The sequence below is a fragment of the Natator depressus genome, chromosome 5 (genome assembly GCF_965152275.1).
Source record: "Natator depressus isolate rNatDep1 chromosome 5, rNatDep2.hap1, whole genome shotgun sequence".
In the NCBI taxonomy this organism is placed as follows: Eukaryota; Metazoa; Chordata; order Testudines; family Cheloniidae; genus Natator; species Natator depressus.
This window is the reverse complement of record NC_134238.1, coordinates 60,206,369-60,222,212: the sequence shown is the minus strand read 5'-3', so window position 1 is coordinate 60,222,212 and position 15,844 is coordinate 60,206,369. Positions and strand designations below refer to the sequence as shown.

General features: G+C 43.5%; 1 protein-coding gene across 2 annotated transcripts in view; it reads left to right on the top strand.

Moving 5' to 3' along the window:
• The window catches only part of SKIC3 (SKI3 subunit of superkiller complex), an 80,693-nt gene that overhangs the window by 34,662 nt on the left and 30,187 nt on the right, over window positions 1–15,844 (top strand). For both annotated transcript variants that reach the window (XM_074952857.1, XM_074952858.1), the window contains exons 19-27: window positions 6,330–6,506; window positions 6,986–7,130; window positions 7,287–7,365; window positions 7,459–7,520; window positions 7,641–7,697; window positions 8,782–8,850; window positions 10,703–10,777; window positions 11,548–11,689; window positions 12,722–12,815. In XM_074952857.1, coding sequence (XP_074808958.1) covers window positions 6,330–6,506; window positions 6,986–7,130; window positions 7,287–7,365; window positions 7,459–7,520; window positions 7,641–7,697; window positions 8,782–8,850; window positions 10,703–10,777; window positions 11,548–11,689; window positions 12,722–12,815 — 900 coding nt within the window. The remainder of the gene's footprint in view (window positions 1–6,329; window positions 6,507–6,985; window positions 7,131–7,286; window positions 7,366–7,458; window positions 7,521–7,640; window positions 7,698–8,781; window positions 8,851–10,702; window positions 10,778–11,547; window positions 11,690–12,721; window positions 12,816–15,844) is intronic.

Genomic DNA, 15,844 nt, shown 5'->3' with positions numbered 1-15,844 from the left:
GATAGGATTGTTTTTAAATTTCTTCTTGTCATAGTGTGAAGAGACTGATTTAAAAAGCAACAATGACATCCTTGCAGAACACTGGGGAGAACTATGTGGAAATGTAATCACTACGAAAATTGGGGGGTGGGAGGTGGGTGTTTTTTTGTCCCTTTGTGTGTGCCTACCCACAATCTTTTTTTTCTATGGTCCTTTCAGTCTTCACTGCTCCAGTACTCCAAACTGAGGGTGGTTTACCTTGTGTAATATGCTGTTCAGATCAGAGTGGTATTGGTGAAACATGCTCTTCTCTCTCAAACTTAACAGACTTTAATTTGTCTTTCATTTTAAATCATACATTGTGACTGTAGACTTTTGTCTGAAACAACCCCTCCCTGCTCCCAGGAAAGAATCTGATCTGAGGTGGAGCCTCCTGTTAAAAAAAGAGCGTGAAGGATTATTTGGGACTGGGGGTTGTTTTTGTTTTTGTTTTTTTTAATAATGGAGGGCTGCCCAGCTCTGTTTTGAAGTTTACACCCACAATATAGGCTTTAAAAATAAAAGCAATAAAATCATTTAAATCTCCTGTACATCAACAAACTCCACATTCCTCATGCTACATCCTCACTTTCTTCTCATTTTGAGGCATACTGGAGGCTACAGCAGAAATTCTTGTGGGAGAGCTAAGATTTTCATCTGTAGTTCATTTTTAATGAAACTAATGAATTACCTACAGATTACTGCTGAAACTACTCTTAACCATTTTGTTAAAGACCATAGCTTAAATCCTGGCCACACTGAGGAAAATGGCAAAACTTCTCACTGAATTCAATGGGCTATAATTTCACCTATACACATAGCCCCCCCCCCAAAAAAAAAAAGGTTCAGGAGCCCAGGTGACTGTATTTATGGAATAAAAAGCTACATTCAAAAGATTAATTGAACTACAGTCTGCAATTACTCTTATATACAAGCTGTTGTCTATGGAGTATTTTCTTTTCTTCCTATCACCATTTCTTATGCTATACTGATTTGTTCCCCCATCTCAGTCAAGACCTCTTGTGGTCCTTGCATATGCAGCCTATGCCCATGTACTATACTAAAGGAGGCCTTATCTGTGTACAGTAACTCCCCACTTAACCTTGTTTCAATCTTACTTCCTTGCTCAGTTACAGAACATGCTCCATTTAAAGTTGTGCAATGCTTCGCTATAAGGTCATTTGGCTGCCTGCTTTGTCCACAGCTGGCAGCCCCCCTACGCTCCTGCCCACCAGCAGACCCCGCGGATCAGTGCCTTCCCCTTCCGCCTCCTGCCCACGGCAATCCACTGTCTTGCGGTGTTCAGGGGGGGAGGAGCAAGGACTCGGTGCACAGGCTCCCCCTACTTCTCCTACCCCCTGAACACTGAAAACCAGCTGATTGCTGTGGGCAAGGGGGAGGCTGCGTGCCGAGTCCTCACTCCTCCCCGCACCCTCCTGTCCCCTGAACGTTGCAAGCCAGCTGATTGCTGCGGGCAGGGGGGAGGAGTGAGAAAGCGGTGCGCCTTCCCCCTGCCCGCAGCAGTCAGCTGGCTTGCAACGTTCAGGTGGCAGGAGGGTGCAGGGAGCACAGGCGTGCTCTCGCGGCCCCGCCCCAACTCCACCGCTCCCTGCCCCATTGGATCCCTCCCCAAATCCACTCCCTGGCCCTGCCTCCTCCCCCAAGCGTGCCATGTTTCCCCCTCCCCTCCCGTCCCCTCCCTCCCAGGCTTGCGTCATGAAACAGCTGTTTTGCGGCACAGGCACTGGGAAGGAGGCGGGAGAAGCAGGACCCAGCGGCGCACTCAGGAGGAGGCGGAGGTGAGCTGGGGCGGGGGGGGCGGGGCGGGAAGCTGCCAGTTTTCCCCCCGGGTGCTCCAGCTTAACATCGTTTTACTTAAAGTCGCATTTTTCAGGAACATAACTACAACATTAAGTGAGGCGTTACTGTAGTTCCTTGATTGGGCCAGTGAGAGATACTTCAGGGTTTTAAGGCACTTGCAGCCCCTGTTGTTGTGGCGAACAAGAGCCTTGAAAAGCAGGTGCAAAAAAGATAAGGTATGTAATGACATGTTGGAATATGGGGAGTTTTCTCTCTTTATTGTAATGAGGGGTATAAGTATGAGTGGAACAGAGTGGAAATGTAACTGCTTCAAGTTTTTTCTCCAGGTTAGTAAAGTATCAACCTTTCCTTTCTATATTGTGCTGATGAATCTTTGATTTAATAAATGGATTTAGCTTGGTTATGTGACCTTTCACATCAGTCTAAAATCGAGCCCTAACATCGTCACCTAAAACTTTTAACAGGAAAAGAGCCCACTCCTGTTGCCCTTTCCATCTCTTTATTTATGACCTTAAATTTCTAGATGTCACAACATCTAATCTTGTTTCTTTCCATGAAGCTGCCATAGAAGGCTGTTGGTTTGTTTGTTTTTTTGAGGTGATCTCCCAATAGAAGAGGATTCTGTAAAACATCCCATCTTCGTCTACCTGCCAACAGTATATGTCATTCAATAGCAGGATGTATTCTATGCATTTCTAGATGTGGACATTAATATATTAATTTGGCATGGTCTAGAAGAGGGAAAGTAAAAAGAATGTAGGGCTTGTCTACAGGGTGGGCTAATGTGCTCTACAAGGCTGTAATTTCTAAAGTGCACTAACTTGTGCATTAATTGGTCTGTGTAGATCCTGCTGGTGCACGCTAAAGATTCCCTAGTGTGCTTTAACATGATAGTGTTTCAGCCAACACTACATTAACACACACCTGCAGAGTCTACACAGCTCAGCATATTGGGGTTCTTTAGAAATCGCACACCCAGAGAGTGCATTCCCCCACTATGTAGATAAGCCCTTACTTTAGTAGAGTATAATTCTTTCCTGCTCATACTGGGTCAAAGCAAGACTGCATTGTAAATCAGTCTAAGTCTGTTAGGAGCGGTCTTGAGCTCCTCCTCCTCTAGTTGGATGACTCATCTGCCTTATCCATCTCCCTGAAGCAGCTATGGGAGTAGACTCCCAGTGTTCTTCTTTGTGTAGGAGGCACTTATGAGGCATTGTCACAAGTTCTTCAGCTTACTTCAGTGAATCTGTTGCTGATAAACTTCACCTGTGGCTTTGCTACTTTGTAGATGGCAATATATGGTCCGTTTACCTCCTTCATATACCACACACAGTTTCTTTTCTGTCTCTTCCTTTTTGGACTATAGAAAACAACAATAAATTACATAACCCCAGTGTTGTCCCTGTGAGTGTTTCACTGTAGGATCCAAATGCCCATGCACTCTTGGTTGGAGACTTTTATAAGCAGTGTCTGTGCGTCCAAACCTACACGCTATGCAGTTTGGTGCAAGGGCATATAGGGAAGGGCAGACCCGCTGTCGATCCAATTCCTTCTCAACTGCTGTTGTCTCCAGATGGAGCTCTGCGGTGTCCACTGCTTCTCTAGAAGTATCTTTACTCATGGGGGAGGGTTGTTATATTTTTCCTTTTTAGCCATAGTTTTGTGCTGGGTTCCCCTCTTCCAGGCTTTTGTTGTTGTTTGCAGTACTTCCTGTTTGAGTTATACCAAAGGCCATGAGTTTCAAACCCCATCAGACTTGCCAAAGGTCTTTCCCCATCAGTGACAGGACTTCAGCTGCCTCAAGTGCTTTGAAGAGTCTCACACTCCCATCAAAGTGCAAGGTCTGCATGGGGTTCAAAACCAGATCTTGCAAACTGAGGAAGGATAGATAGAAGCTCTTCTTACTGAAGTGCTCCCTGAAGCTCTTTGTTCAAATCTCCTCCCGCCCCGTGTACATCCGCCTCATCCTCTGAGGCTGTAACAGTGACTGCCAGAGCTCCAGAGGCAGCTTCAGAAACAGCACATTTGAAGAAAAGAGCCCCATTTCACAGAGAGACTCTAGAAGAAGGAATAAGTCACTTCTTTGAGCTAGATTCAAGGAGACTTCATGTTCCGTCGTGGGTTTGCTGAGGCTCCTCTGGACTTCAATAGTGAAGCATTGATACTGCCCCAAGAGGTCTTCCAGTAAACAGCAATGAGTAGTACCAGCCCTGGTAGAGGCAGCAGAGATTTCCAGGCACGATGATTCCTCTAAGCTTTTCCAGAATTCTTAGCCTATCTTAAACTTCAGTACTGCTCCCTTCTCATAGCCATATGGAGCACTCAGACTGGCCTCTACCTCCCTGAGGGGAATAGTCATTCCCTGGTACTGCTACACCTGCTGGTGACCAACTCTCTTCACTCTGGAGTGGGATCCTGATCTCCAGTGCCACCTTGACCTCTGGTACTGCTTCCAGTACTGATGATCAGAGCCCTTCCACTGGGCATGAGAGATAATTTCTCAGACACTGAGGATTTTGAGCTGGGCTCTGCCTCACTCCCATATCTTTGGAGATACTTTGTGAGGAGGACGTACCAGAGCCCAGTGAATGCTCTCAGCACTCCTGGTAGGACCACCCTTGCCCTCTCCTTACCTACCACCACAGTGGACCTACTGGAGTTCTTGGGCTCCCTATAGGGATCTGTTCTATAGGATACCCTCTTGTAAGAGACCTTGTTTAGAGAACCCCAGGTCCTGCAGAAGCCTCTGGTCCCACAAGTTCAGCCACCAGTACTACTACAACTCCCTGTCTAGGAGGAGACTCTGGAATGGGAGGCAGCAGCTGAGGACAGTACACCCCCATCAGATAAGTAGTCCTCTTCCTCCCCCAGTGAGGCAGTGATGCTGCTGCTGCCACCACCATCCTCCTCTGCAGACGGCTGCAGGGCCTTTTCAGGACCTGATGAAATGACTGTCTGTCTGAATCCCTCCAAATTTCATTGGAGGAAATTCAGGAGACTAAACGTTCTTTGGTGGACATTCTGCATTCCACCCCCAGGGCAAGGTTGCCTTGCCTGTTTAGGGGCTGGTGACAATAATGCCTCATAAAGTGTGGGAGATACTTGTCGCCATTGTGCATACCAGCAAATGGGCAAATAAATGTAACATTTCAGCTAGGGGACTGGAATGTTTTTTGCCCCCCTTCATCCCAGCCCCAAATTCTTGGTGGATGCAGTTAACAGCATACATGGTCAAGCTCACTCCAGGCCCACCTGCTCAGACAAGGAGTCCAAGAGTTTAGAACTTCTTGGTCGGAAGAGCTGTTAGTTTGCCACCCAAAATTGAAAAGCAGCGGACAATCAGGTCTTGATGGAAAAATGATTTTCAACAATTATTCTAAGTTCAATCATCTGCCTCAAGAACTAGGGGAACAATTTCAAGCCCTCATTTCAGAGGGTCCGTTTATAACTAAAACTTCTCTGCAGGCCTCAATTGATGCTGCTGGCATGGCCTCATGGTCAGTAGCAACCACTGATTTGCTGCAATCTTCTGGCCTCCCCAGGAAAGTTCAGAATACTGTTTTGAAGACTTAAGCTTTTCAACTGGTGACACTGAACATTTTCTGTGAATCACAGACAGCTCAATTTTTTTGACCCTTTCCATTCTAAATGTACCAGGATTTTTCAAGTCCTGTGGAGCCTCCTAGAAAAAGATTCAGACCTCAAAGGAAGGGAGCTTCTTCTGTGGTAACCTGTCAGCTTTGCACCTTCCTCTAAATGGTTTTGACAGCTTGAGTGAGGATCACAAAGCACCCTCTTCACCAGATCGCCTCAGTGGTCCTCTGGTCTTGAGTTGGGCCTCTCTTCAGAGGTTCAGTCCATGCTTTTGAATGGTAGAAAGCAACCCAAAGATATATTGAAGACCAGCTGTTCTGGGAAAGCTCAGAGTGGAGGTCATTCTGAGTGTTTCCTTGTAATTTGACTGGTTTCAGAGTAGCAGCCGTGTTAGTCTGTATTCGCAAAAAGAAGAGGAGTACTTGTGGCACCTTAGAGATGAACAAATGTATTTGAGCATAAGCTTTCGCTTTGAGCATATTTATTTGAGCATAAGCTACAGCTCACTTCATCAGATGCATCACGAAAGCTTATGCTCAAATAAATTTGTTAGTCTCTAAGGTGCCACAAGTATTCCTCTTCTTTTTCCTTGTAATTTGTTACTGCAGACTAGGTTCGTTCACTTTTTTTTAGTTATGATGGATAGTTGAGAGGAAAGGGAAAGTGACCAGTTTTAACTTTGTTCTTGTTCTACATATGTGTGTCTCTTTATTTTTTTTATTTTTTTACATGTTATTTGGAGGGGCAGAAAGGAAAAATTTATATCAATCTTTCTCACTCAAACAATTCGTGTTCATTTTAAACTTTCCCTCAATTTCAGAATTAACTCTTTCTGAAAAAGGGAGAGGATTGCCATACCTTAAATAACTTATTTAAATTAATACCTTATTTTGCAGAGCGACAAAGCATCGTCCTGACGTATCTTGCCTTTGGAAACTACTTGGGGATGCATGTACTATCGTGCATGTTATTTCATCATCCAAAGTGAATGTTAAAGTTCTGGGATCCCTTATTGATCAGAATGTAGGCAAACAAATGCTGAAGAAAAGTGAGCTCCTCAGTTTGGGAGGAAGGTAACAATCATTATGAGATGCTTCACCATATAAAGTCTACTAAAATCTTAACTATTCTAGACTAAAAAGATTGGAAGGCTAAAAATTTCAAATACTAAATCAATATGCATCCAGCATACATATGTGGAAGTGATATGCATGGAATAAATTGCAGAACTTTGTGATAAATGAATTATGCACATTTTGACCATCACACCCTTCACTTTGCCCCCTAATCAATTTTCTTACGACTTTTCCCCCCTGGAATCCATAACCCCAGATCAGTTTCAGACAGCAGTCTAACTTAAAAATGTTGCCACAGAATACTAGCCTGAATTCAGCATAAAGACTGACATTTTTTTCCACACTTGTAACTTGTTAGTGACCATTTTTGTCTGCCTCTACTTCAAAGCACCTCTGAAGGCAGGCTTCAGTTCAGTGGTTTATTTTTAAGTGGAATGAGTGGGGATAAAACAATTCTGTGATTCGTATTTCTGTAGGTGTTATGGCAGAGCATTAAAACTGATGTCCTCACCTAACACATGGTGTGATCTTGGAATAAACTACTATCGTCAAGCACAACACCTAACAGCAGCCGATAGTGACACAAATGAGATCAGTGAACTGTTAGAGAAATCTTTACAGGTATTGCGTGTCTTTCTGCCATCTTCAGTGACACTTTTTAAACACTGTCACTTTCAGGATCACTTTGTGCTCAGTGAAACCTAAAATTGTGACAAAACAACAGTGGTTAAAGTCTAATGTGCTATAACAACTCACAGTTAATTCTCTTCATTCCAGTGTCTCAAAAAAGCTGTGAGGCTTGATAGTAAAAACCATCTCTATTGGAATGCACTTGGCGTGGTTGCCTGTTGCAGTGGTAAGTCTCTAAAATTCTGTGCAGCTAACTTAGAGGGCAGCTTGGCTGCTTTTGTTGACAAAATTCAGTTACATCTAATCTTCTGTCTTTCAGGTGTTGGGAATTATGCTCTTGCTCAACATTCATTCATCAAATCTGTTCAAGCTGAACAAATAGTAAGTGCTGTAGGCAGCTACTCTCTGTTTCAAATGGGCACTCAAGATTCTTTTTATGGAGCTGTTTTTGAATACAGTAATAAACTGGCTTTAATTTTTGTATTTAATTATTTTGCATAGAATGTTGTTGCCTGGACCAACTTGGGGGTTTTGTACTTAGCAACTGAAAACATTCAGGTAAATATTCCTCCTCCTCAAATGATGGCTTTTTGAAAAGGTGTTACTTTAATGCAATTCTAGAATGCTTTTTAACAGCAAAGCACACCCTCCTGTTTAAGGTAAAAGTATTGCCAGTTTATAAAATTCAATCTGCTGTACCATTAAAGAGTTACAGGCAAAATCACATACTTGAATTCAATACTGTTTGAAACAAGTGATTTCAGTTAGGAGAAATAATTAAAGTATTCTGGTAAATAGCACAGGTTTGGTTTTTCAGACAGTTTAATGAAATCAAAATTATAGTGTATGCAATTTTAAGGGACAAAAACTGCAATCAAACATACAAATTCTGTTTGCCAAAAATTCAGTTATAGTTTCTGCTCAAGAGAAAGCTAGAATAAGAAGAATGCCTTTTAAATGAAATTTAAAATTTATTTAGACTTGTATTTGCGGCTCCATTTGACTGGAGCAGAGCATAGTTTAGAAAGAGGCAGTGACAATCCCAGTTGCAGAACAGAAACTGATCACTGCTTTTATTTTTTTTAAATTTGCGATGTGAGAAACTGATTTCTTTAAAAATGGATTAGTAATTTCTGAAGCTTTCAAAACTTGTTGCAAAGCTGTTAAATGCTCAGAATCTGATTTTTATGATGGGGAATGCTGAGATTACACACAGTTCAAAGCAAAATGTGGAGTCAAAGAATGACCACTTCCAGAACTAAGCGAGCTACTTTTTTTTTTTATGAAGAGGAGAAAGTTCTGTATTTCTAGCAGTGGCGGCTACTAGAAGTTTGCATTCCTCTCAACCCCCCCCCCCCAATAGCAAATATAGCTGTTGATTATGTGGGAGTAGGAGGAGGCTTGGGGAGGAGGGAGGTGAGTGTTCCTATTGTTAAAGCGTGAGGTGGTACTGAAATACTTTATATGGGTATTACACTGCTGTTCTGTATGCCACATTGGATATTTTTAGTGATTTGATTTTTGTCCCATATAAGTAGCTACACCATTGTTTCTGTATTTCAATATCTAGAACAGCAGGTTTTTGGCTTATAGTGCTAAATGACTCACTGTCATGTACCTGATTTCTTATGTGCTTTTACAGCAAGCTCATGAAGCCTTCAAAGTAGCTCAGTCCCTTGAGCCATCTTACTTAATGTGCTGGATTGGACAGGTAAGATGTCAATATCTTTCATAGCATGGGTTTCAGTAGGTTTTAACAAGGTATATTGAATTTCGGCACCGACCCAGCAAAGCACTTCACTGGGATTTAAGCGTGTGCTTAAAATTAAGTCTCAGTTTACATTTTTGTGTGTGTCTCCTTGAAACAGAAAAAGGCCACTTCAACCTTCCTATTACTCCCTTTGGCTTTCTCTAAAGTTTCCACAAAGTTTTCTTGTCCATTATGGGAGCTGTGTTCGGTATCAGTTTTTTTTCATAACTTATTTTTGTAGTCTATTACTTACTCTGGAAGGAGCAGTATAGTGAAATTGGCTAATGATACATGATGATGATTTTATTTATAGAGTACTGTTTTCAGTGCTTTTTTTCCCCTGGACATTCTGATTAAAAACCTTCTCAAGTATTAAGACACTCTAGCAGCCATATCAGGAGATCATGATGGAGCACTGGTATCCCCCAGTCACCTGCTCAGTTCGGAACAGTCAGTCCATAATGCTGCTAAATAGAAGTAGTGTTTATGGGTCAAATCCTGCAACCTTTGGTCATACAAATACTCTCATTGATGTCAATGGAACTGCTCCTAAGAACAGTGGAGGAGGAAAAAAAGAACTTGCTTGTGTAGTATTAAGTTCAGTAATTTAAAGACCGCAAATGTAATGTTCTCGTAATAGTGGTAGCTCTCCCACATGGAACATTAATTTGCCACCACTGCATTGAGTATTAAGATATAAATTTAAGTCTCCATTTGCCATCTTGCAGGAGCAGAGGAGGCAAAGAGGCCTCTATAACCACCTGCATGTTACTGTCATGGGGCTGGTTGTGACTGTGATAATTGGGCCTACAAATGTACCCTAATTGTGAGCTCAACTATAAAAAGTCAGGGGAAGATCATAAGATGTCATAATAAATGTTGATGGGAGGTGGAAAGGTGCAAAGGCAAAATACAGTGAATTAGTCCAAACAAAAAGGCCTACAGATAGAACTGTGAGAGAATGCCTGATTTAAAAAAAATTGAAAAAAGAAAAGTATAAAACTGCATATCCTTGAACCACAATTGGTGTCAGATATTAGGCCTAGTTGCTGAACAAAACAATAAGAGAATGGGCTGTGGTACCCATCGTTCCCTTTTGTAGTCCATAAAGGAGGACTCTGGGAGAAAAATTGGCTACTAGAGCAAGCTTCACTATCATGGTTGCCACTTGAGACTCCAGGAGTGAAAAAGGAAAGGAGGAATATGTGTGGCCATAGAGACATTCCCAACCCTACTCTTTGTCCTGTTGTTCCCCTCTCATCACTACAAGTACCCTCTGTAACCTTTCCTTGCTGCCCTGCTAATCATGCATAAGTGAAACTGAACTGTTGAGAGAAAGTGGTAAAGATTTATATTATTGCTGTGTCCCAAAATCCAGGTCAGGATTGGGGTCCCATTCTGATGGGTGCTGTGTAAAGAGAATCCTTGCTGTGAAGGACTTGCAAAGTAAAAGTTCTTTGTTTCACTCTATAGATACTTCAAATGCAGCAATCTGTTCCATTCCTTCATCTAAGTTTACACGCTCTTTAATAGTGATTTTTTTTTTTTATTCTTGTAGCAGTAATATTACCATTCTTTGTATATTTGGGGGTTTCACAAAGATCTCTTGGGAATTTTTTTAAAGTAAAAATGCACTACATTAGGTGCTTATGAGATTTTTTTTTGTGGTCATTTGTTATGTACTTTGCAATTCTTGCCTCTCAAGAAGACCCTTTAAGTGGGAATAATGATTAGGAAACTCTTATCTGTTTACAGTACCTATCTGTTTACAGTACAGTATCAAGTAACTTTTTTCTTTTAAACTTGTCTGTAGGCTCTTATTGCAGAGGCTGTAGGCAGCTATGAAACTATGGATCTCTTTAGGCACACCACTGAACTCAGCATGCATGTAAGTATTTGAACAGTCCTCTCATTAGCAGATTCTGAACAACGAGCCTTTTTCATACTAAGGAAAGGCGTGTGATAAAAGTTCATATTTTATCTTACTAAAGTCAAAAGGTTAGAGGCCTGTTTCAAATTCCCTTTATCTCTCATGTTTTGTATTCTACTTGATACAGGTTTTTATACCACTCTCATCATTGTAGTATCTGAGCACCTTCCTGTAGCGTTTTAAGCAATTGGACTAATATGTCATATGTGGCTCATTCTTTCTCTCATCCTCTCTCCATGGGGAGAATTGTTTAATATGTACACTGTGTGTTTATATGAGAGAAGACCAGGTAGAAGTGCATTAGGAGTAGAGGATGGTGAGGTTTGCACTGGTGTTTAGCTCCTGTAGGAGTTTGTTCCTTAGTCTTGGACCAGTCCTCCAAGAAAGCACTGTGTCCTGCACAGGCAAACTTTACCTTTGTGGTAGAAAATTCCCTTATGCCCGAAGAGTAAAGAATGGACTTGAGTGGTGGTGATTTTTGTCCCTTTTATAATCTGTCTGCTGTGAATGAATAAAACTTTCTTTACATTTATGTTCAAAAGAAGAATTATAATTGGAATTGCAGTCACCTAAAACACAATTGTTAAGTAGTAAAAGGAAAATGCTGATCTGATGTTACACCTAACCACTCTTCATTGAAGATTAGTGTACTATAGAACAGAGAGATTTCTTTTTTTGCGTATTGTTGGTTGAGCAGTTAATGATGGTGGTTTTGTTTTGTTTTTGAGACTGAGGGAGCAAAAGGCTATGCTCATTGGGTATGCTCAACGCTGCAAGATAAAACCAACAGAGAAACAGAGCTGTATCGGTACAACATTGTTCAAATGAATGCTATTCCGGCAGCACATGTGGTTTTGAGCAAATACACAGGTAGGTGACATCTTAAAGTTAAAATATTTCATTTGATATCTGTCAAAAGTTTGACTAAAAAGCATATTCAGCATGAATGTGTCTTAGCTATTACTTAATCACTTTTGCCAAAATTGAGCTGGTCATGAAATCTTGTGGTTGGGGAGGCTCTTCTGAGTCATGAAGCAGACAACCAAAATGTATTGTGTGTGTGTGTATCTTTGTTTTTGTTAAATTTATGCCTAATGAAAATATGACACCAATAAGATTGAATTCTTTCTGGCTCTCTTTCTTCAAGAAAGAATCTCCCTGAAGAGATGAGTAAGGAATATAGGATCAAGGCCTTGCCTGACTTGTCCTTAAACGATGCCAGTAATAGACTCACTTTGACTACTGAACTTGTGCTATTGACAAGAATGTCTAATATTGGGTGAATTTTGCATACAGAATAAAACTCTGAGGCTCTAACTGCAGAATCCTAATCTTTTCTTGTATAATTCATTTATACAAGATATTGAAAGAGGTGTTACTATGTTCTAGGGAGAACTGCTAGCATCCCACCTGAAGTTTTAAATTAATACTTTTCAGTACTGTTTCATTTTAATAGACATGACTTCAAAGCAATACAACTGAAGCTAAAACCTTGATATTCAATTTATATTTTGCTAAAGTCTGTAAAAAGTTGAACCTTTTCAGATGTCATTTTCGTTGTTGTTGTTGTTGTCTCTTTGTAGTCAGTTTGAGAAATTTTTTTAAAATACATAGACTATTTGGTAAAATGGAACTTGTTCTTGTGGGCAATAACACTAATGCGGTATGAATTAAAATCTTCTCTTGAACTAGCCTGAAGATGGGGTGGGTTTTGATTGATAGATAGATTTTTCCATGTGTTGTGTGAAGGGTGCTAAAGTGACTCCCAGTGACCTCAGTGGGCATTTGATAGCTAGAACTCAAGTTGCTTTGAAAAATGTTGCTGTAATATGTTTCACCATATGACCCTGATGCTTTTTCACTGCTCGTTGTGTGTGAGTATGGTCATTTCTGGTCTTCCAGAAAGAATTCAAAATGATCCATCTGCTTTCACGATGCTGGGTTATTTGAATGAATATCTGCAACTGAAAAATCAGGCAACAGATGCTTATCAAAGGTAACCTATACACGGAACAGATTTTAAGTGCTGAAATGTACCCTTGGGGTGAAAAATCTGAGATGGGTTTGTTCTTTCCCTAAATACTATTTGCCAGTTTCCTCCAATGCATTTTAACTAATCCCATTTTAAAGGGGAGACACTGGATGTCTGATCTGTTTCTAGCCCCTGTTATTGAGATGGTAAGGTTAGTCAGAATGTATAAAACTACAGTAAAATATCTGTTTCTGAGCGTTCTTCATTCACTAGAACATAACATTCTTCTTCGAGTGATTGCTCATGTCCATTCAACTTAGGTGTGTGCTCGCCAGGTGCACCCGTGCATAAAGATTTTTCCCTCAGCAGTATCCATAGGGGACAGGCTCTGGTGCCCCCTGGAGTGGTGCGTGTATGCTGCAGCATATAGGGCGTCGCTGGCCCCATCCATTCGCCGTTCCTTCTTGCCGGTCCCAGGGTAAACCCACGTTGGGACCACCACAGTCTCCACCTTTCCAGCAGCACTTCCCATCGCAGGGGAGTTCCCGTGAACAGTCATCCTCTCACAGCCGACATGCTTCTGACCACGATAGGCAGAAGCTTCATAGCCCTATCCGGTCTCCAGACCTCGAACAAGGACAGAGAGGCTCGAGGCATGGCTCGCCAGCAACTGGGTGCAGACCTCTGGAAGTACGCAGCCCCTGGCAGGAGTTTCGGAGTCAGCACCTGGAATCTCTGTGGCACTGGTATCGCTTCATGGACAGGCTGAGGGACCGACAGTGCCATTCCCGGGACTGTCGCCAATCCCCCCAGGGCAGCATCACCACGTGCGGCTACATCTTCGTGACACCAAGCCTGCTCTAGTTCCTGATCCCTCTCCACATCCTGGTACCACTCGTTAAGCATGAGGTGCCCCAGGATGATGCTAAGGCACATCATGAGCTGCTAAGGAGGGTTGTCACCAACCTGGGCCTCCAGCTTGAGGAATTAGAGGAACTCATAGACGACTCCTTTAATGTTCTCTGCCCCATGGCTCCAGCCAGGGGTAGCTTTACCCCTACGTGAGGGGGTTACTAAAATTACAAATGGCCTCTGGCAAACCCCCTCCTCCTTGCCTCCGATCTCCAAGAGGGCGGAGTGCAAGTACTTTGTGCCATCCAAGGGCCATTAGTACCTTTATACCCACCCTGCTCCCAATTCCCTAGTGGAAGAGGCGGTCAACCACAGGGAGAAACAGTGTCAACTGGGGGCTACTCCTAAGAATAAACACTCAAGGAGACTGGACTTGTTTTGGGCATAAAGTTTATTTGTCCTCCAGTCTACAGTTGTGGGTGGCCAACAATGAGGCTTTACTAGGCCACAGTGATTTTAATATGTAGCAGGCCATGACCAAGTTCGAGAGCGCCCTTCCTGAGGCTTCTAGGAAGGAGTTCCAGGCAATCCTGGATGAGTACTTGACTGCAGCCAGAGCAGCTCTCCAGACAGCATCAGATGCTGCAGACACAGCTGTCCATACCATAGCATCGGCCATCTCATTGTGCAGGGCTTCCTGGTTGTTCCTCTCTGGTCTTTCCTTGGAGGCTCAGCAGTCAATGCAAGACCTCCCTTTTGATGGGCACACCCTATTCACAGAACAGATGGACATTAAGCTCCATGGCCTGAAAGATTCCCATATGACCCTAAAAGCACTGGGCTTGTACATCCCCAGCCTCGCCCGCAAGCCATTTTAAGCCTCAGACAGGGGAGCCACCCTCACCAGGACACCCCCTTCCCCCCAAAAAAAGATCCAGCAGCTACAAGAAGAGCCCTGGCCAACAGCCCCCATCTACATCCCAGACGGGCTCAACCCGCAGTAAGCAGACAGGCAAGCGCATGTTTTGAGGGCACACCTGAGTGACCTACCAGACTGTACCCTGGATGCTTCCTCCCCTCTGTTTGCCAGCCGCCTTTCTCTCTCTCCCTCCCCATCCCTGTGTTGGCATCTATAACACTGGACCGATGGGTCCTCAATACGGTGGCGCAGTGTTATACCCTTCAATTACTTTCTACTCCACCTTCCCACCCCCGCTCCCCATCCCTCTTCAGGGACCCCTCTCACAAGAATCTTCTCATACAGGAGGTAGGGGGCCTACTACAGCTGGGTGTGGTGGAGGTAGTTCCTGTGGAGTAGAGGAACAAGGGGTTCTATTCCCGATACTTTTTAAGCCTCAAATGCAAGGGCAATCTGTGGCCATACTAGACCTGCGGGGCTTGAACCGCTACTTAGCGAAACCGAAGTTCCATATGGTCTCCCTGGCTTCCATCATCCCCTCCCTGGATCCAGGAGACTGGTACTCCGCCCTCGATCTGAAAGGTGCGTACTTCCACATCGCCATCTTCAAGGAACACAGACGCTTCCTCTGGTTCATGGTAGGTCCAGACCACTATCAGTTTGCGGTCCTCCCATTTGGCCTAGCAATAGCATCACAGATATTTACCAAGTGCACGTCAGTGGTGGCGGCTGACATCGGGGTATCCAGATCTACCTGTACCTCAATGGCTTGTCAAGGGCAAGTCCAAGGGGACAACACAGTGCTGCTAGCCATGTGCCATTGCCTTGGCCTGTTGGTGGACGACGACAAATCCATGTTAGTTCCTGTTCAGAGGACAGAATTCATCGGAGCGGTGCTCGACTTGACCTGCGCCAGGGCGTTCGTGCCGCTGGAGAGATTTAGGGTACTGATGGACCTAATTGCGGAAGTCTTTGCGTTTCCCCTGACCACGGCCAGGGTTTGCCTACGCATACTAGGTCACATGGTGGTGTACACATATGTGGTGCGCTATGCCAGGCTCCGGATGTGACCCTGCAGCTATGGCTGGCGACAGTCTGCTCCCAGTCCGGGGACCACCGGAGAAGATCACTATCCCCACGACGGTACTTACCTCGCTGCAATGGTGGACCAACCCTGGGAAATTCCTGGAAGGAGTTGTCTTCATCAGCACTCCTTGTCAGTCAACTTGGTATTGGATGCCTCGGATTGGGGGGCACACCTCTGCATCCGAGTCCAGACCCA